The 20,053-nt window shown below is 43.2% G+C and overlaps 1 protein-coding gene across 8 annotated transcripts in view; it reads left to right on the forward strand.

Moving 5' to 3' along the window:
* ARHGAP17 (Rho GTPase activating protein 17) overlaps positions 1 to 20,053 on the forward strand; it is a 94,710-nt gene that overhangs the window by 21,094 nt on the left and 53,563 nt on the right. For 7 of the 8 annotated variants that reach the window (XR_745161.3, XR_012512744.1, XM_003930212.3 and 4 more), the window contains exons 2-3: positions 14,684 to 14,723; positions 16,358 to 16,462. Coding sequence is in view for 5 of the 8 variants with exons in the window: in XM_003930212.3 (XP_003930261.1) it covers positions 14,684 to 14,723; positions 16,358 to 16,462 (145 nt within the window). In the remaining 3 variants the exon portion in view is untranslated. Of the gene's footprint in view, positions 1 to 13,546; positions 13,678 to 14,683; positions 14,724 to 16,357; positions 16,463 to 20,053 lie in introns of those variants that run through there. The other variant, XM_039478015.2, reaches the window with a different exon arrangement.

Consider the following 20,053-nt stretch of genomic DNA (forward strand, 5'->3'; position numbering starts at 1 on the left):
ACTACTTTTTAAAAAAATTTTTAGTATTGGAAATTTGGTATTAGGAAACTCTTTTGGCTGGGCACAGTGGCTCATGCCTACAATGCCAGCCCTTTAAGATTTTAGACCTTTTACCGGGCATGGTGGCTCAAGCCTGTAATCCCAGCACTTTGGGAGGCCAAGGCAGGTGGATCACGAGATCAAGAGATCGAGACCATCCTGGTCAACATGGTGAAACCCCGTGTCTACTAAAAATACAAAAAATTAGCTGGGCATGGTGGCGCGTGCCTGTAATCCCAGCTGCTCAGGAGGCTGAGGCAGGAGAATTGCCTGAACCCAGGAGGCGGAGGTTGGGGTGAGCCAAGATCGCGCCATTGCACTCCAGCCTGGGTAAAGAGTGAAACTCCGTCTCCAAAAAAGAAAAAAATTTTAGACCTTTTCTAAAAAAAAAAAAAAAGGGATTTTAGCTGAGGCAGGAGGATCGCTTGAAGCCAGGAGTCTGAGACCCATGAGGAAAACATAGCAAGAACCTGTCTGTACAAAAAAATACAAAAATTAGATGAGTGTGGTGGTGTGTACGTGTAGTCTGAGCTACTTGGCAGGCTGAGACAGAAGGACTGCTGAACCCAGGAGTTGGAGGCTAACATGAGTTATGATCACACCATTGCTTTTCACAGTCTGGGAGACAGTGAGACCCTGTCTCAAAAAAACAAGCAATAACAAAAACTTTCTGATTACACATGTTATGATCCACCAATTGCAGTTTTACTGTTTGATTACTTTCTTGAACAGAGAGCACCATAGTTATGAATTTTTCTTGTACTTTTTTTCAAGTTGGCCGTTTATAGTCAGATTCTGCTGTACTGTTTCTGTTAAGATAGCTGCATGTCATTGGCCAGGATGACCATTTGGGCTCTGGGTCTGTGCTCTTGTCTCTCCTCTAGATAGTCACAGAAGCCTCCAGGAGTTAGTTCTCCCTACCTCCATCCTGTATGTACCCTGCTATTCAACTTTTCAGTCTGACACTCGAAACTTCGCCATTCTATTACTGAAAAACCATCAGTGGCTCCCTGTTGCCCCCGAGTTCCCTGGCAGGCAAAGCCTTTCTTTGCAGCCACATCCCCACCTCCTGTTCTGTGCCCTACACATTGATCCCCAAACCCCTTCTCCCCATGCTCTTTGGTTGTTGTGACTTATCTGAGGTCCATGTGGATGGTTTCCCTGCTTTCCTGGCGACACAGTTCATCAGTCTTCTATCTGTGCCCCAAAGTGCTCTCCCCAAGGATGATTGTGGACATTTCTTTCTCACAAGCTCCTCAAGGGTGGGGATTGTGTATCATTTCTGTCTTTTTTTCTTTCTCAGTTATTTACATTTAGTGGGAGCTCCATAAATACTGTCTGAATGAAAAAAGATCTAAAATCTGAGGATCTTTCAGCAAGTCCATCCTCAGATGGATGGTTTATACTTGGAGACTTGCTTTCGCTTCTCTGAGATTTGCTGGTGCAGGTGTTTCTGTAGCCTCATTAGCCGTGGTGGGAAGCCCAGCAGCCGAAGACATTAGCTTCTGATGCAGGGTTTGCTAACTCTCCACATACTCTGTCCCTGAGTTTCTGTTTACTGTGTGCCTGTGATGCTCTTTGGTGCCGTCCCACACGGTGTTATCACAACCAACCCTTTGTTTTCATTGAACGTCCTGCCCTGCTCCTGCTCTAAGTCTGACTAGCTTTTTGTCTTTCTGTGGTCTGGGCTCTACAGCTACTTTTTCCAGAGAGAAGCTAGAACAACTTGGTAAGTTTTGAAAGGTCATTCTTAGATAAGACTTGGGATTTATCTGAAGGTGGTTGTTATTTGTTTTAATTCTCAGAGCAGCTAACACTCTGTGAGCCCTCAGTAGGTGCCACCAAGCACATTAAATGAAGTATATAAGACAGTGTTTCTAAACAACCATTGTGGTGGTGGCATTATTATTATTTTTGGTTATGATTATTCCCATTTCGCAGTGGAGGAAATGTTGATTAGTAAGGTGCACCTGTGAACATCCAGCCTTGTGATTCAGTCTGGTTTGTTTGACTCCAGAGCCCTAACTCTTAGTTCTGGCTATATCCTGCATTCTTATTCTTTGCTGGAAGTGAAACTTAGAATCTGGTATCACTGTGTTTCTTACAGCTGAGTTTACTCTGCCTGCGAAGGCAACAGAGTAAAGCCAGTTGTGAATCATGAACATCAGAGCTCCTTCTGATATGCTTTATGGCCTAGTGCACAGGGACCCTAGAGACTACAGTGTCGCAGTACATTATGGCCACCACCCTTCTAGTCTGTCCTGCTGCTCACTCTGCCACCTGCCAGCTGTTGCTACCTGAACCTCCTTACAGTGGTTCTCAGTGCTGTCTTTGCTTGGGGATTGCCTGGGGAGCTTTAAAAAAAAAGGCCAGGCCCCACTTCCAGAAGGTCTGATTCATTTATTTTAGGTTGAGGTCCAGGCATCAGTATTATTACTGACAACTTTATGAGGGGTGTGTGTGTGTGTGTGTGTGTGTGTGTGTGTGTGTGTGGCATGTATTTATGTTTTGTGGGGAGACATGGTCTCACTCTCTTGCCCAGGGTGGAATGCAGTGGTGTGATCTTGGCTCACTGCAGTCTCCATTTCCCATGCTCAAATGATCCTCCCGCCTAAGCTTCCTAAGTAGCTGGGAGTACAGGTGCTCACCACCATGCCCAGCTAATTTATTTGTTTATTTATTTATTTTTTTGAGACAAGATCTTGCTCTGTTGCACAGGCTGGAGTGCAGTGGCACGATGGCGGCTCACTGCAGTCTTGACCTCCTGGGCTCAAACAGTCCTCCCACTTCAATCTCCCAGGTAGCCAGGACTACAAATGTGCACCACCACACCTGGCTAAGTTTTTTATTTTTTGTATAGATGGAGGTGTTCCTATTTTGCCCAGGCTGGTCTTGGACTCCTGGGCTCAAGTGATTCTCCCACCTTGGCCTTCCAGAGTGCTGGGATTATAGGAATGAGCCACTGTACCTGGCCTATGAGGTATATTTCATAGGTCATAAAATTTACCAATTTTTCTCCTTTAGTTGGCTGCAATGTTTGTACATATTTATGGGATATAGAGTGATCTTCTGATATGTTTACAATGTGTAATGATCAGATCAGCATAATTATATCCATCACCTTGAACGTTTGTGTCTATATTGTGAACATTCAAAATCTTCTAGCTTTTGAAAATACACACTAAATTATTGTTAGCCATATTCACCCTACAGTGCTATAGAACACTAGAACTTCGTCCTCCCATCTAGCTATAGTTACATATCCCTGTCCATTAACCTCTCCCTATCTCCCCTTTACCCTGTACTTCCCAGCCTCTCATAACCACAATTCTACTCTCTGCTTTTATGAGGTTATTTTTTTTTTTTTTGGCTTCCACTATGAATGAGAACATGTGGTATATATCTTTCTGTACCTGATATATTTCAAAAAATGTCTCATTTTAAGTGTACACTTCAGTGATTCGTAGTAAATTTACAGAGTTGTGTAACCATCACCACAACCCAGTTGTAGAACATTTGTCACCCCAAATAAGAGCCTTCTTGCTCCTTTACAGTTAATCCCCAATCCCCCAACCCCCAAAACCAGCCACTCATCTACTTTCTGCCGTTGTAGATTCTGCCTCTATAGAGTCCTATTTTCTGGCCATTTCGTGTAAGCAGCATCACCTGTATTATTTTCAGGCCCCCCACCCCACCCCCACCAGACTGTCATGTGTAGCTCTGGTTAAGAACCATTGTTACCTCCTCAATCTTTTTTTCACTACTTTTTTTTTTTTTAAAAAAACTATTTTTCTGAGTGGCTCAGAAAAATCAGTAGGCTCCTGCCAGGGCCATCTCTTAGACGATCTGTGAGAAGAATGATTCCTTATAAGTTGGACTGAGAACTTAATGATCATTTATAACCTGTTTTTTATGGTGATGTGCTTGTCAAAGTCCAAATGTGCTGACCTAGTTTGGAAGGGAGCCTGCACAACCTGTCTTCAGACTCGGTGTGCCTCCCCACCAGCCCACTGAGTCAGAGCTGAGGTGTGGAGCCGAGCCCCTGACACTGTGGCCTAGCCTTGGTACTTTTGCTTTGGATTTTCTGTGTGGCTTTTCAGTTTCCCGTAGCCTCTGGCTGCCTCACCAGAGCAATAAACTGGACTCCTCCTGAGCTCCTTTCCCTTAGGCAGTAGCTCTGTATGAATGTACTGTCTGCATTGCAATATTTTGCAAAATATTTCTCAAATACTTTTGCCCGCTTAAACAAATTTTAAAATCTCAAACTCAGCTGTCTCCAGGTCCAAGCAGGTACCGTGGGTGACTGGAGCAGGCTGGGGAATGAGGCACTAGGAATTCCCGAGAGGCCACTGAGGTGGTTGGTGGCAGAAGGGAGATTTCTTTCAGACTTTGCCATAAGCAAGAATCGGTGGTGGAGCTTTGAGACAGGCCACGTGATTATAGCAGGGATAGCAAATAGATTCCATTTCATGTGCCAGAGGGGAAAAAGCCAACTGACCGAACGAAACGCTGTGTGGATAAGCTTACATGTGCAGGAAAACGATAAACCCAATTCAATTTAGGGTAAGCTGTAACTGTTCATCTTAGTCACTGGAATTCAAATAATATTATCAGATTAAGTTAAGATTGAGAAGGGTTTTATTGTCACTTAAAGTAAAAATTACGTGTTATAACCCTGTCCTAGAGAAGCTGTAAATATATGGGCAAAATACCATCATTTGGGGAAATAATTCAGAGTATAGAACTATTAGATCTATTTTCTCACATTATTGCCAAAATATTTTCTGTTGAATCATTTCCCCCCGATAAGTATCCTTTTTCTTTTCAGTGTTAGGCATGGAAACGATTCTTTCCCAATAACATCCCTTTAGAGTTCTGTAAACTCTCTTAGGCCTTTTAAACTGCTTTGTGGCAGGTATAACAAATTGCTTCATTTTTAAAGTTTCAGAGAGTCCTTTATTTTAAAATCCGATTAAGTAGATTTTAGATTCCTTCCCAGAAATCTAAGAAGACAACTAATGAGATAAAACAGTATAAACTCATTCAGTAGTCCTCCAGCTCACTATGAAATCAAATTATTGCACCCAAACTGGGCTCAGAGGCTCAGGTGGGTTTTGTAAACACTGGTAACAGAGATGATGGTGTTGCACAAAATCAGATTCCCAGCAGAATGGAATCCACTGCTTGGCCCTGGGTGGGCTCTGTAATTTCACTGTGAGTACAAATCACGTTGCATGCAGTAATGTTTATGTTGTTGCTGTACATCCAATATTCAGATTCCTTGGTGGATTAGTCATAGTTTGTCTTGTTCCTCAAAAATGCATTCAGATATTTCCTGGTAACCAGCATTGAAAATGAGTTCATTAAAATTCTCTCCATGCCCCATTTCATTTTGATTGATGTATCAGTGAGTGTGCAAGTGTAAAAACCAGCGGAACTGTGGTATCTCATGTGAATTTGTAAACCAAAAACCAACAGCTCTGTGAACTCGGGAGCAGTGAGAGCCATTGATGTTTGATGTTAGTGTTGGCGCCTCAGCCACATATTTCCCATCCTTGGGTAGGGGGTGCCTGTGGTGGAAAGAAAGGCCCCAGAATGGCTGAAAGGATTGAAAAGGAGCAATTTGGCAAAGTCTTGAAAAGCCAGCATCTCTCAACCTCTGAAATGCAAGTTGGGAAAGTGCAGAAATCCCCCTTCTGAGTAAGAAGAATTTGGATTTGGGAAGTGATTAAAAAGGATTGAAGTTTCATGGGAAAATGGACTTAACTTGTACATAGATCAGGGGGTCAGCAAACTCTGTTCTGGGGTAAATGCAGCTGCCGCAGGCTCAGAATGGTTTTGGCATTTTAAAATAGTTGAAAAACATTAAAAGAGGAACAGTAGTTCATGACATGATCATTAAGTGAAATTCACATTTCAGTGTCCATAAATAAAGATTTATTGGGACACAGCCAGGTCAGTTCATTTATACAATGTCTGTGGCAGCTTTTGTGCTACAGTGGCAGAGCTGAGTCATTCCATAGAGACAGTATGGTCTGCATGCCTGAAATGTTTATTGTTGCTGAACTCTTACATAGAGAATTGTGCGTATTCAGGTCTTGTCCTGAGATGTGTTTATCAGTAGAGACCAGAAAGCAAACAGTAGTTGAAACAGTTGTGTTTCTGAGGAGGTGAGTGGATGGAGGTGGGTAGGTGCAGGAGAAACATAACTTCTGATTTCTTCCTGTCACCAGTGTCACCGGCACTGGGCTGTGCCTCCACATTTGGACTGAATTATCAGAGGCAGCCACCCCTGTTCGTTTTGGCAGCTGCTGCTTGCCTATGAGACAGAATGTCAAGGAAGAGAAAATGTACCTCCAGCCCAGCCTCACCCATCCTCAAAGTGATTCTAAAAAACCAGCTATTGAGGTTTGCACCATATCCTGCCAGAGTTACTGATAGAGACCTGGGGTTAGCCAGCATTTACTGTAAACGGCTGAATAGTAAATATTTTGAGCTCTGCAGGTCATATGGCGATGTCTTTCGAAACAGCTCAATTCTGCTGTTGAAGCTCAAAAGCAGCCATAAATAGCACACAAACATGTGAGCTTGGCTGTGTTCCATCGGAAGTTCTGTAACACACTGAAATGTGAATTTCATATAATTTTCAGGTGTTACTAAATATTATTATTATTTTCCAATTATTTACAAATAACCACCCTTCTGAGCTTTCTGGCCATAAAAATGGGGGGATTGAGCCTGCAGGTATAGTTTGCTAACCCATGGTTTAGAATTCAGATAAACTGTAAGTCTAGGACTTGTTAGGCCCTCTGGGTTTGAATCCCACAATCCTACTTACTAGTGCTGGGGTCCTGGGCAAGTTACCTTTCAAGGCCTAATTTTCTTCATATGTAAAGTGGAGGGAATAGTGGTTCCTACCCAATAGGGTTGATGAAAGAATTAGAACAGATGTAGGTGCCAGCCCAGTGTCTAGGGCCTAGAGAGCACCCAGCAAATGTCGCTGCTACTGTTGTTGGTTGTTACGAAGGCTCTAGAAGGATCCTTGCAGCCTTGGAGGAACCATTCATGATGTGGAGGTTTGACAGTCAGTCCACAGTTCAATTAGATTGAATATCAGGCTGGAGGGTTTGGGCTTTTGTGCAGATAAGTAGAACATGGTATATCCACAGAATAGGTTACTGTACAGGCATAAAGGAGGCGGTAGAGTTGTACATCTGTGCTCTGACATGTAAAAATGTCCCTCATGTCTCTCTGCCTACCTGTGTGCATGTGTGTATATATGTGTATATGTTTGCATGTGTGTCCTTTTAATTCAGTGCTTCTCACCTTGCGACTGTTGACATTTGGACCTGAAGTAGGCAGAATAATGCTCTGCCCTCCCCAAACATGTCCAGGTCCCAGTCTCCAGAATCTCTGAATGTCTTAGCTTACATAGCAAAGGGGGACTAAGTTTGGAGAATTAACATTTCTTTCTTTTTTGAGATGGAGTCTCACTCTGTTGCCCAGGTGGCAGCGCAGTGGTGAGGTCTCAGCTTACTACAACCTCTGCGTCCAGGGTTCAAGTGATTCTCCTGCCTCAGCCTCTTGAGTAGCTGGGACTATAGGTGTGGGCAACCACGCCTGGCTAATTTTTATATTTTTAGTAGAGACGGGTTTCACCATATTGGCCAGGCTGGTCTCCAACTCCTGACCTTGTGATCTGCCCACCTCAGCCTCGCAAAGCGCTGGGATTACAGGTGTGAGCCACCGCACCTGGCCTGGAATTAGAATTTCTAATCAGCGGTAAGGGAGATTAGCCTGGCCTAGCCAGGTGGGCCCAATTTAATCACAGAGGTCCTTAGCAGTGGAAGAGAGAGGTCGCAGAGTCAGAGGAAGATGGGACTGTGGCAGAGGGGCCCAGAGCGAACTGTGCTGACTTTAACAGTGTAGGAAGAGGACAAGGAATGCGGCAGACTCAAGAAGCTGGAAAGCGCAAGGAAGCAGATGCTCCCCTCACATGTCCAGTAAGGCATTCAGCCATGCTGCCACCTTGATCATAGCCCAAGGAGACCTGGTTGGAAGTTCTGACCTCAAGAAGTATGACATAATACACTTGTATTGTTCAAGCCACTGAGTTTGTGGTGATTTGTTACAGCAGCAATAGGAAACGAATCCAGGGCCAGATCATTTCTTGTTCATAATTCTTTATATTATTTGGTAGGGTCGGGGGGGAATACATTTAGGGTAGTTAGTAGCATCCTGGTCTCTACCCTACAGATACCAGTAGCATCTCCCATCATGACAACCACAAATGTCTCCAGACACTGCCAGATGTCCTCTGGGGACACAGTCATCTCCAGTTGAGAAGCACTAGTTTAAATTCAGAAAAAAAAATTGGGAAGGATATGTAACAAATTCGTAACAGTAGTTCTCTCTGGGATATGGGATTGGAGGAATGACTTTCACTTCTCTTTTAACATAAAAATTTTAAAACTGTGGTTCTCTCTCATGAGATCTGATGACTTTAAGTAAAAAGAAAAAAAAAAAAAACCTGTGGATCCCCCACCCCCCACCCCCCACCCCCTGCAGACTTTTTTTTTTTTTTTTTTTTTTTTTTTTTTTTTTTTTTGGTTTTCAACTGTGTTTTTTTTCCCACTTTTAAAAAAAGATTAACCTTGAAAGGTAATATCGCATTTCAGTTTTAGTCGTTATGGATTTTACTTTGGAAGGCAATTGTATACACCTATGGCTGCTTTTCTACCTTGTTTTATTGGGGTTTGTTTGACATTGTGGATGTCCTTTTTCCCAAAGATGTGATAGACACGCATTCATTCATTCAGTGTGTATTTTTTAAGTGGCAGGCTGAGCTTTGTGCTCGGGAGGAGTGATGACTTTAGAGCTCTCTCTCTGCCCTCGTGGAACCTGCTGTCTAGCAGGGAGGAGGACAGTAGTGCTCATTGCTTAGAAGACCACAGCCTGCATTGATTGTGTCCATGGTGTGGGAGTCCCTGGCTCCCATAGTACATGTTTTATGAAGGAAACTATTAGAAATCCATGATTAGAGAAGGAAAATGTCAGATCAATTGGAAATTGTCCTTTGACTCTCACCTGCTCTGGACATTTGCTGTCTTTTTGTACGTTGAACTACTCCAGATTGGAAGCATTTCTGTTTTCTCCTTGCCTGGCAAGTGATCTCAGTGAAACATCCTATTAGCCATAACTGCAGGTTTGGACATCACCACACCAGATCAAGGGAAAGTGACCCTATCAAGGCCTACGAAGCACTGCTGCTTTGAAATGGCTTTGAGAATTATGAGGAGAAAATCTCTGCTTTACGAAAAAGCAAATTAAAAATTCTGCCTGGTATAAGCCTTATTTGAATGACTAGTGGAATTACAGAATAGCTTCATAGGAAAAAACAAACCCCAGAGTAAAATGGCGAGTGGGAAGTTCCTTCCTGATTTGTATTGTTTTTCCAGTTGCAGACAGGAAACATTCAAGTGTGTTTTCAAGCCCAGAACGTTGGACACAAAGAAGGCTCTGACAAAGCAGAAAAAAACCCATATACAAAAAGTTGAGGAACATGGAGCAAAATGTCTGATTCCAAACAATCTAGGCTGGGCGTACTGGCTGACATCTAGCACTTTGGGAGGTGGAGGTGGGAGGATTGCTTGAGTTCAGGAGTTTGAGACCAGCCTGGGCAATGTAATGAGAATCCATCTCTATAAAAAATTTTTTGAAAATTTCCTGGGCATGGTGATACATATTTGTGGTTCCAACTACTTGGAAGGCTAAGGTGGGAGGATGGCTTAAGCCCAGGAGTTCGAGGCTGTCGTGAGCTGTGATCAGGCCACTGCACTCAGCATGAAAGTTAGAGCAAAACCCTGACTTAAAAAAAAAAAAAAATCTGGCCGGGTGCAGTGGCTCATGACTGTAATCCCAGTACTGTAGGAGACCAAAGCAAGCAGATGGCTTAAGCTCAGGAATTTGAGACCAGCCTCGTCAACATGGTGAAACTGTGTCTCTTCTAAAAATACAAAAATTAGCTGGGTGTGGTGGCACACACCTGTAGTCCCAGCTACCTGGGAGTCTGAGGTGGGAAAATCACTTGAGCCCGGGAGGCAAAGGTTCCAGTGAGCTGAGATCGCACCATTGCACTCCAGCCTGGGTGACAGAACGAGACCGTGTCTCAAAAAAAATAAAATCTGATTTATCAATTATTATTTTTATGATTGAATTACTGTGTCTACTGTTTGTTTTTTGTCGATAGGTGTCTTGACAGATTCAATCTCTTGCCCCTGCCTTGCTTTAATGAATTACAAAAACTCAACCAAAGATAACACTTCTTAGTAAAAACCAGCAAGTTTCTGTGGCTTATGTACATGGCCTATTGAATGGGTGCCTTGGCTGATTGTGAAATAATTGCTGGACTTTCCATATCTCTGGTAAAGGTGAACACTGCAGAACCATTCATGATAGCGCCCAGGCTTGCACCAGTCACAGTGATGAGGAAGATCAGGTCATTTGGACCACATTATTGGAAGAGATAGAGACAGTGACGAGTCCTGAAAATTAGGTTGGAGAGCCCACAGGCCAACAGAAGAGTCTTCGTGTGAGGGAGCCATTCCAGTTTGTAAATTATCCTCCATTGTCATGATTTGTCACTTAAAGTAATTTTTCCTGAAGAATTATAGGTTACTTCTAATAATTTCAGGGAACTCTAGTTAGGTTTTGGATTTTTTTTTTCATTTGTGTATTTTTCTTTTTCTTCTTCTTCTTTTTTTCTTTTTCTGAGACAGAGGCTTGCTCTGTTGCCCATTCTGGAGTGTAGTGGCGCCATCTTGGCTCACTGTAACCTCTGCCTCCCAGGTTCAAGCTATTCTCATGCCTTGGTCTCTCATGTAGCTGGGACTACAGGTGTGTGCTACCACACCTGGCTAGTTTTTGTATTTTTAGTAGAGATGGAGTTTTGTCATGTTGAACAGTTTGGTCTCGAACTCTTGACCTCAAGTGATCTGCCCACCTTGGCCTCCCAAAGTGCTGGTATTATAGGCATGAGCCACCATACTCAGCCTCTAAAATTGATTTTTTAAAAAATCTAGGCCTGCATATGTAAAATTGATTTTATTAATATAATATATATGGTCTCCGCAAACACAGGAAACGGGAAATTTCTTTTTAAACAGTACATTTAACATTTTCATATAGTATATTCAATGTATTTTTCAGCCTCCAGATACCTTTTTTATGTGAAGTATCTCTATTAAAGCAAATGGTCCAGTTAATTCAAAAAAAATGGCAGGAAATATACTGATTTTCTTTACATTTTGGATACTCTAAGGCAGGTGTTCCCAAACTACTGTGGCCCCCTGAGGCCATTTATCCGGCCCCCTGCCGCACTTCAGGAAGGGGCACCTCTTTCATTGGTGGTCATTGAGAGGAGCACAGTATGTGGTGGCCCTCCAATGGTCTGAGGGACAGTGAACTGGCCCCCTGTGTAAAAAGTCTGGGGACGCCTACTCTAAGGTCTGTGTTCTATTGTGCTTCTGTAGAGCTTGACATTGGACCCAATTCTTTAAGTTAGGCACACTTCACCCCTGGCCATATTACGAATGCTACTTAAAAATGTAAGTAACATGGTATTTTTTTAAAAAAACCTCAAAACTGTGTATTCATATAGTTTAAAAAGTCGAATAATATAGTAAAAGGCTCCTCAAAAAATATGGTGGGTTCACTTTCTACTCTGAGATTTCCCAGCTCTAGAAGCAACTACTTTGAAATATTAACAGCTTATTGTGACATTCATTTATATTCATAATTACAAGTTATATAGGTAAACTATTCTTTGAGTTATCAAATTAGGTATTGTCTGTTGACTTTCTGTTATGATCAATAAGGGTTTTAGGGCCCTTTCCCTCTGCTTCTGCTCCCCCATCCTTTCAATACAGTTATAGTATAATTTTTCATTGTATTACTATTTGATATTTACATTATTATGTCCAATTATTTCCAGCTGAGCATACTAGTACTATGACTGTCTTTCTGTTTGTTTCCAGTGTACTTTTTGTTTTTTTCTGAAGTTAATACTTGTCTCATTTTTATGTTTGCTTTATTTTCTTTGTGGCTGTTGCAGCACTGTGTTCATGACTGTTTAACAGCTGCCAAGCTCCTATTAGAATTGTTTGTGATTGTTTATATTTTTTTATTTCTTTTCTTTTCTTTTTTTTTTTTTGAGACGAAGTCTTGCTCTGTCACCAGGCTGGAGTGATGGAGTGCAGTGGTGTGACCTTGGCTCACTGCAACCTCTGCCTTCCAGATTCAAGTGATTCTTCTGCCTCAGCCTCCCAAGTAGCTGGGACTACAGGTGCGTGCCACCATGCCCAGCTAATTTTTGTATTTTTAGTAGAGACGGGGTTTTACCATGTTGGTTAGGATGGTCTCCATCTCTTGAGCTCATAATCTGCCCGTCTCAGCCTCCCAAAGTGCTGGGATTACGGTTGTGAGTCACCACACCTGGCCCGTATTTTTGATTTCAAGTATCAGTGTGAGGTCACTGAAGAAGGAGTTGGGGAAAAGATGCAGATGGTTGGTTGTTCTCAGCTGGCTCTAGCATACCCCTGAGTTGTCACTAACTGTCTCACATCTGCTAATAGCCCACATTGGGATTGTAGAGCAAGGTTTTTTTCTTTTGTTATTTAAAAAAAAATAATTTGCTCTGAAAAAGGACGTATTTGTTCCGATTCTCAAGTTGAATCTCCTTTTTTTGAACTTGTGAAAATTCTAATAGGCCTTGAGACTTTTCTGTGTATACTCATACTTAGAGAAGGAAGTCATTTCAGAGGTGAGGTGGATTCTGTTAGAGGTGTGCAGGGCCCCGTCCAGATTCGGGGGTTTTGGCTAGGGAAGAAAGGCAAAAGTTACACAATCCCCAGTGGTATTTGTTGAAGGAGAGATGAGGCATTGGTGAAAGGCATGGTGGCGGGGGGGGGGGGTCCTATTAGTGAAGCTATGATGATCTTATGCCAGGTGATGATCTTCTTGCTAGGCTCACAGGTTTCTTTTTAAGTCTGGTTCTTTGACCTCATGGTCAGCTGGAGCCCTGCTTCCCCTCCCTAACTGGTGTGACTACCCATGTTTGGCTCTTCAGCAATGCCTGGCACCGTGCATGCCAAGCAAGGTCTAGGGTGGCATATTTTGGCGTGTTGTTGCTGGTAGAACTTTTTCATAGAGTTGGGAGTTGGCTGCCTCTGGAAGTTGGGACCTTGACTTTGTCTCCAGGTCCTGATCCTCCGGCCCTAGGAGGGATTTGAGTCAGGGCAGAGTTCAGCTTCCTGCAGAAACTGGTGAGTGAGCCACCCTGTAGGCATCTCCAGGTGAACTGGGACACTGCCATGAATCCTCCATGGCAATGCCCAGCTCTGGCTAACACGCCGTTGCCCTAAGTGTAGACTGGAGGAGCAGCACACTACTTTCCCTTGCCCACAGTTGGCACTGCTCTGAGCTTAGCAGCATTTGGAGGTCATTCTAGGGGTCTCATTTACTTTCTAGCCCAAGAGCTTTTCCTTCTCTTGCATTGTTTCCTGGCCAGGATCATGCAACCCACATTCTGAATTTCCAGTTCATTGACGACCTTCCCTTGACTCCCCTCACCGTTCAGAGGTAAAACACACTTTTTTCTTTCTCTTTTAAAAGTTTCCTCCATGCCAGGCGTGGTGGCTCATGCATGTAATCCCAGCAGTTTGGGAGGCCAAGGCAGGCGGATCAGTTGAGGTCAGGAGTTCGGGACCAGCCTGGCCAACACGACGAAACTCCGTCTCTACTAAAAATACAAAAATTAGCCAGGCAAAGTGACAAGCCTATAATTCCAGCTACTGAAGAGGTGGAGGTTGCAGTGAACCAAAATCACATCACTGCAGTCCAGCCTGGGCAACAGAGTGAGACTTTGTCTCAAAAATAAAATAAAATAAAAATAAAAATTGTTATGGCCTGACGATTGAGCCTCCGCCAGCCTAGAATGCCCCCTTCTGATTGCTGGCCACCATGTTGGTTTAATGGAAGGGTCAATGAAATTAATAGTAGTTAAAACATAACAGAGAAAGTTGTGGAAATACTTTGTTTCTTTTAGAAGTAAGGATGGGGAGGGAAATTGAAGAAGAAACTAATTGTTATTGTGTGTAATGGTGTAGACTTGTGTCTTTGCATAAAGTTTCTGGTTTTGAACTGAAGTTTAAGCTTCTGTAGAACAGTCTTTTCTCAAAGCCTGTCTATAGACCTCCTGCAATGGAATTCTGGGCAGGGAGTGGCTGTTAAAAAGGCAGGGTCTATTGAATTGGAATAGGCCTTCCAGAGGGACCTGGGAAAGGGCATTTTATATCAGCGCCCGCTGCCCTTGGTGATTCTGTGCCTGTTCAAGTTTGAGAAGCACTGCTTAGGATCATTTGTTCTTGTTTTGGGTTGCTTTTTCCTGCAAAGTTTTGTTTAGCTGTTTTTCTTTGGTTTTGCTTAAATTGCTCTCTGATACAAAAATTGATAAACTGCCCCTGCCAACCCTTCTAAATTCATTTCTGCCTGTTTTGCTTTAAACTCCAGACTAATAATTATTAAACTTTAGGAATTGCCTTTCATTTTTGGATTTCTAACTCTGAACTTTAAATTTTTCCCACAGAGCTGAGAAAACAGAAGTCCTCAGTGAAGATCTATTACAGGTAATAAAATAGAGTCTATTTTAAATGATCTGTTTAAAGAATGGGGAAAAAAAAGAAAAAACCCTGGGTGAAAATTGAGGCTTGTGGTTTTTGTTTTTTTTTTTTTAAACTAGAAACAATAAAATTAATTAGTGTGGTTTTGAGCAGGAAAGAAAAGTCAAATTTGTTTCATGATGATGAAAAGGGGATCTGAAACCCAGCTTCCCAGGTTTGAATCTCAGGTCTGCCTCTTGTTAGTTTTGTGACCTCAGGGATTTACTGAACTTCCCTGTGCCTCAGTTTCCATTTCTCTAAACTGAGGGAAAGGCCATATCCACCTCATAGGGTTGCTGGGAGGGTTTGATGAGTTAGCAGGAACAGCACATGGTAAGTGCTACATATTAGTGATCTATTGTTGTTATTACCACCACTGCAATCCACAGAGACTGTTTCTGACATGAAACATCCCTTGATTTGCCTTATGTTCTCCTGCCTCTTTTTTTCAGTCTCTGTTAGAGCAGTTGTGTAGCATTTCCCAGGGGGCTGTACATCCCAGGTGGGCAGAACCAGCATTTATTTGCTGTTGTTTCTTGAGTACTTTGCACAGGGCCTTAATAGACATGGGTCCTCTCAACGAATATTAAATGAGCACCAAACAGACCCATTCCAGGCACTGGAGAAATCAGTGAATGAAACAAATCAAGACTCCTGTTCTTACAGAGTTTACATTCTAGTGGAAATTGGTATTGAAATTAAATTATGGAGTTATGTTCATTTTTTGCTTTTCTCTGGTGGCAAATGAAGAATGCGCGTTAGTTTTCTGATGTTTGAAAATCTGGTCATTGCAAGATTTGGGGAAGGTGATGTGGAATCTGTTCCTAAATCTCCCCTTCCACCAGCCTTGAGTCCTGGGAATATGAGCTTGGATCTGAAGAAACGCTGCTCTTTTGAGAAAGAGGCACAAAGCGTCTCACTGCGTAAAATGGTTTGGGGTCAAAATGTATTCTGTTCTGAATTTGTTGATTTGTCTTTAAAATAGAAAACATCCCAGAGGGCCTGCTCTCATTCTTCATGAGTCATCAGAATACACATTTTCGGCATTCCTTCCTGTAAAAAGCAGCTCTCTTTGCCATAAACAGCCATATTCTAGCAATAGTATTTTGGGAAGCTGCTTATGATGCGTGGGCCCCCTAAGTCAGTGTTTCTTACTGCTGACTGTCCATTCTGCTTTAGAGGTTTATTTAAAACACACACGCACACACACCCCCACACCCCAAACCCAATAAGGAATAATTTTGAAAACACAGATCTTGCAATTAAATTGTTGAACATTTATTTTGCTTCTTCTGAGGTACATTGTGTGGAAAGCTCTGTTGCCATGAGCTGGAGAGAGGTCTTTGGCATCCCTGTGGTTTTTTCCACTTGGTGGTTGATCTGGGCCTGGATCATTCATTTGCATTTCTTCCTGGTTCAACCTGGTGCTTTTCTGGTACCGTAGTTTGAAAACTGATTCATGCCACCCAATGTGATAGCAAGGCGTAGGCAAGATTGTCCCTTTTCCCTGCACATAGATTCAGCTGTACTTTTCCTACCAGCATGCAGACACCACAAAAGGAAGAGGATAAATTTGTTCTCTTTTGTCTTTGCCTTGTCAGATTGAGCGACGCCTGGACACAGTCCGGTCGGTATGCCACCATTCCCATAAGCGCTTGGTGGCATGTTTCCAGGGCCAGCATGGCACCGATGCTGAGAGGAGATATGTGAGTATCATGTGTGACTCAGAGCCACAGTTCTGTATCTCTCTGAGGCTTTTCAACCCCTGGATTGGTTGGTTGTCCTAGGTGGCATCAGTGGATTGGCCTTTGGATTGGTACCTTCTATCACTAAGCACGCTCATGACAACTTCCCAACCATAGCATTCTTTTGTGTTTAAGACATCGCTGGACTGGAAGCCCTACTAACAACAGAATCTTCTCCAGGTGCTCTTAAAGACTCCATGATCATTTGTCATTGATAAGAGAATGGCTGTCTTGGTTATATATCTTTTGATGGCAGAAAGCTGAAAGCCTGTCTTAAATTGACGTAGAAGTAATTTATTGGTATGCTAACTGAAAAGTCCAGAGGTTAGGGTAGACTTCAGGTCAGGCTTCATCTAGCATTTTGGTAATGTAACTAAAAACCTAGTTTCTTTCCTTGGCTCTCCTCTGCCGTCAGTGTCTGCTTTGTCCCTAGACAGTCACCCTCATAATGGCAAGTTGGCTATTGGCAGCATCCATGGGCTGCTTGTTCCTTGAGTGTGGACAGTGGGAGTGGAGAGTTCCTCTCCCAGAAGTTTCCCTCCCCTCCCCTCCCCACTGCCCCCACCCTGGCTTTTTCATTTTTCTTTTCTTTTTGTTTCCCTTCCCCTTCGCCTTTCCTTTTCTTTCCTGACAGGGTCTTACTCCATGACCCAGGCTATAGGGCGGTCATAGCTCACTACAGCCTCAAACTCCTAAGCTCAAGAGATCCTCCCACTTCAGTCTCCGAAGCAACTGAGACCATAGTACACACCACTGTGCCTGGCTAATTTTAAAAAATTATTCATAGAGATGGGGATCTCACTCTGTTACCCAGGCTGATCTGGAACTCCTGGCCTCAAGCAAGCCTCCCTCCTCGGCCTTCCAAAGCACTGGAATTACAGGCATGAGCCACCAACTTGGCCCCAGTAGTTTTCTTCATGGGGTGAGAAAGCTGCTTTTGGCAGATCTAAAGCGCTTTCCATTGTATTGATTTGTATGGAGTCACATTCCCCATTTTTGACTTTTCCCGTTCATCCTAGTTACTATGGATAGAGGGTGAGGAGATGGGATGTGCAGATTGGTTTAAGGTAGTTGGGCTCAGCCCTAGAGCATGGGCTATGGTCCTACCTCTAGCTCATAGACTTTATCAAGGCCAGGGTAGATCCCTGAGAAAAATGAGGATACTAGTATAGAGAGGAAGAGGGTGGACTCTAGGAGAGCCATCCAGTGTCTGTGCCAGAGTCCATTTGTTCAGAGCATTCAGTTCCTAGGTAGAGACAGTGGAGCACTGCAGCCTTTGTTCATGAGGGAGTTCCATACTTTTACAAGTTCCCAGCTCATGAGCGTGCAGTAAATCTTGTTGAAGTGACAGTTTTGGTGACACACAGGGAAACTATGATTTGCTGTATTGTCACCAGGTGTCTCAAAATTGAGAACTGTTAATGGTATGCAGATGATCTGTGTTACCCATTTATGTTCCTACAGACTTTTATGGGGCACCTTGGCAGCAGGGTTATTCCGCTCTTACATAACAGTGAGATTCTGCAATATCAGTCATAGGAATGGAAGTTTGCATACACCTACACTTCCACACTGGCTGCAGATCTCTGTCCCTCAGAACCAGACCCAGTTTACTGGTTCTGCTTCCTGCAGCTCCTTGTCCTTCTCTCGCCATGGCTTCTGCTCTGCTTACCCTTTTCACATTGTTTCCTTAGGTTCTCTGCTTCTCTTCCTTGTTCTCCACATCATATTCTCTTGGCCCCCTCCTCTGTTCTTATGGCTTCTAACTGATGTGTTTATGCAGTGACTGCTAAGCCATTTTCAACCAAGCAAAAAACTTCCTCTCTTAGATGTCTGTTTCAGCATGCGTGATCAGTTCTTCCTTCTGTGTTGACTCTGAATTCCATCCACCCTTTTATGTGAGCTGGAAACTGTGGAGCTTTCTTATATTCCCTGTTTTGTTTTATTTAAAAAATTTTTCAAGACAGGATCTCACTCTGTTGCCCATGCTGGAGGGTAGTGGGGCAATCCCGACTCATTGTAGTATTAACCTCCTGAGCTCAAACCATCCTCCCACTTCAACCTGTAAGTAGCTGGGACTACAGGATTGCACCACCAAGCCTGGCTAATTGTTTTTTTGTTGTTGTTGTTTTGTTTTTTTTTCCTGTAGTAGAGATGAGGATGAGGTCTCATCTGTTGCCAGGCTGGCCTTGAACTTGAACTCCTGGGCTCAAACAGTTCTCCCTCCTTGGCCTCCCAAAGTGTTGGGATTACAGGCATGAGCTACTCTGTTGGGTCTCCCTTTTATTTTATCCTCCAAACCCATAACTGCCTGATTAGCAAGTCCTTTGATTTCTCTCTGTGAATCTTTTAAATTCCTCACCTCCACTTCATCTCTACCACCTTGGCCTTAATGCAAGACCTGACTGCCTCTCACATGGACTGTTGTAGTCACCTCCTGAGCTACAGTTCCTGTCTATAATTTCCTTTCCAGTATGTCTTCAACCTGATCACCAAGTCAGTTACCTGAAATACAAATCAATTTGATCATCCTCCTGCCTTAAAAAAAAAAAAAAAAAAAAAAAAATCCTGGCTTAGTGGTTTTTATCAGGGGCCAGAATTACACCCCTGGGAGTATATCGAAATGTGTAGAGACAGTTTCAGTCATCATAGGGACTGGCAGACACCACTGGAATTGGGAAGGTGAACCAAGATGCTAAACTTTTTTTTTTTTAGAGGCGGAATCTTGCTTTTTTGCTGAGGTTAGAGTGCAGTGGCAACATCCCGGCTCACTGCAACCTCTGCTCCCCGGTTCAAACGATTCTTCCACCTCAGCTTCCTGAGTAGCGGGACTGCAGGCGCATGCCACCAAGCCTGGCTAATTTTTGTATTTGTAGTAGAGACAGGATTTCACCATTCTGGCCAGGTTGGTCTCGAATTCCTGATCTCTTTGGCCTCCTGAAGTGCTGGGATCACAGGCATCAGCCACTGTGTTTGGCCAAGATGCTAAATGTTTTGTAGTGCCTGGTGAAATAATTCTACACAAGGAAGTATTTGAATGCTAGTAGTGCCTCTTCTGAGAGACACTGGCTGGTTTCCATTGCCTGGGATAAAGTCCATGCTCTTTAGGTGACCTAAGCCCTTTCTCAGGTGATTCCATTTCTCCTTATCAGCTTCATTGTCTCCTGCTTCTTCCCATTCACAGTGTCCCAGCCACATAACACCCACCAGCCCCCAAATATGTCACTGTCCCTCACAATTCTATCTAGTTCCTGTTGTCTGCTTTGAGACACAGTCCAAGTGTCACATATATTTAGTAGAAACAAATATTTATTGAACACCTACTATGTACAAGTGCTGGAGATATAAAATGAATGAAATGTAAGTTTTCATGATCTTGTGGGGAGATATATACAAACGGATCATTATAAAACAAGATGCTCAATAAAACATGCACAGGATGTTATGGGAGGCCCAGAATGGGTACCAAAGAAAGAGGGATGTAGTCAGGTGAGGCTTCCTGGAGGACGTGGTGTCTGCCCTATAAAGGAGGGAAATAAGTGGCAGGTGGGG

Source organism: Saimiri boliviensis, chromosome 12 (genome assembly GCF_048565385.1).
Source record: "Saimiri boliviensis isolate mSaiBol1 chromosome 12, mSaiBol1.pri, whole genome shotgun sequence".
Taxonomy (NCBI): Eukaryota; Metazoa; Chordata; class Mammalia; order Primates; family Cebidae; genus Saimiri; species Saimiri boliviensis.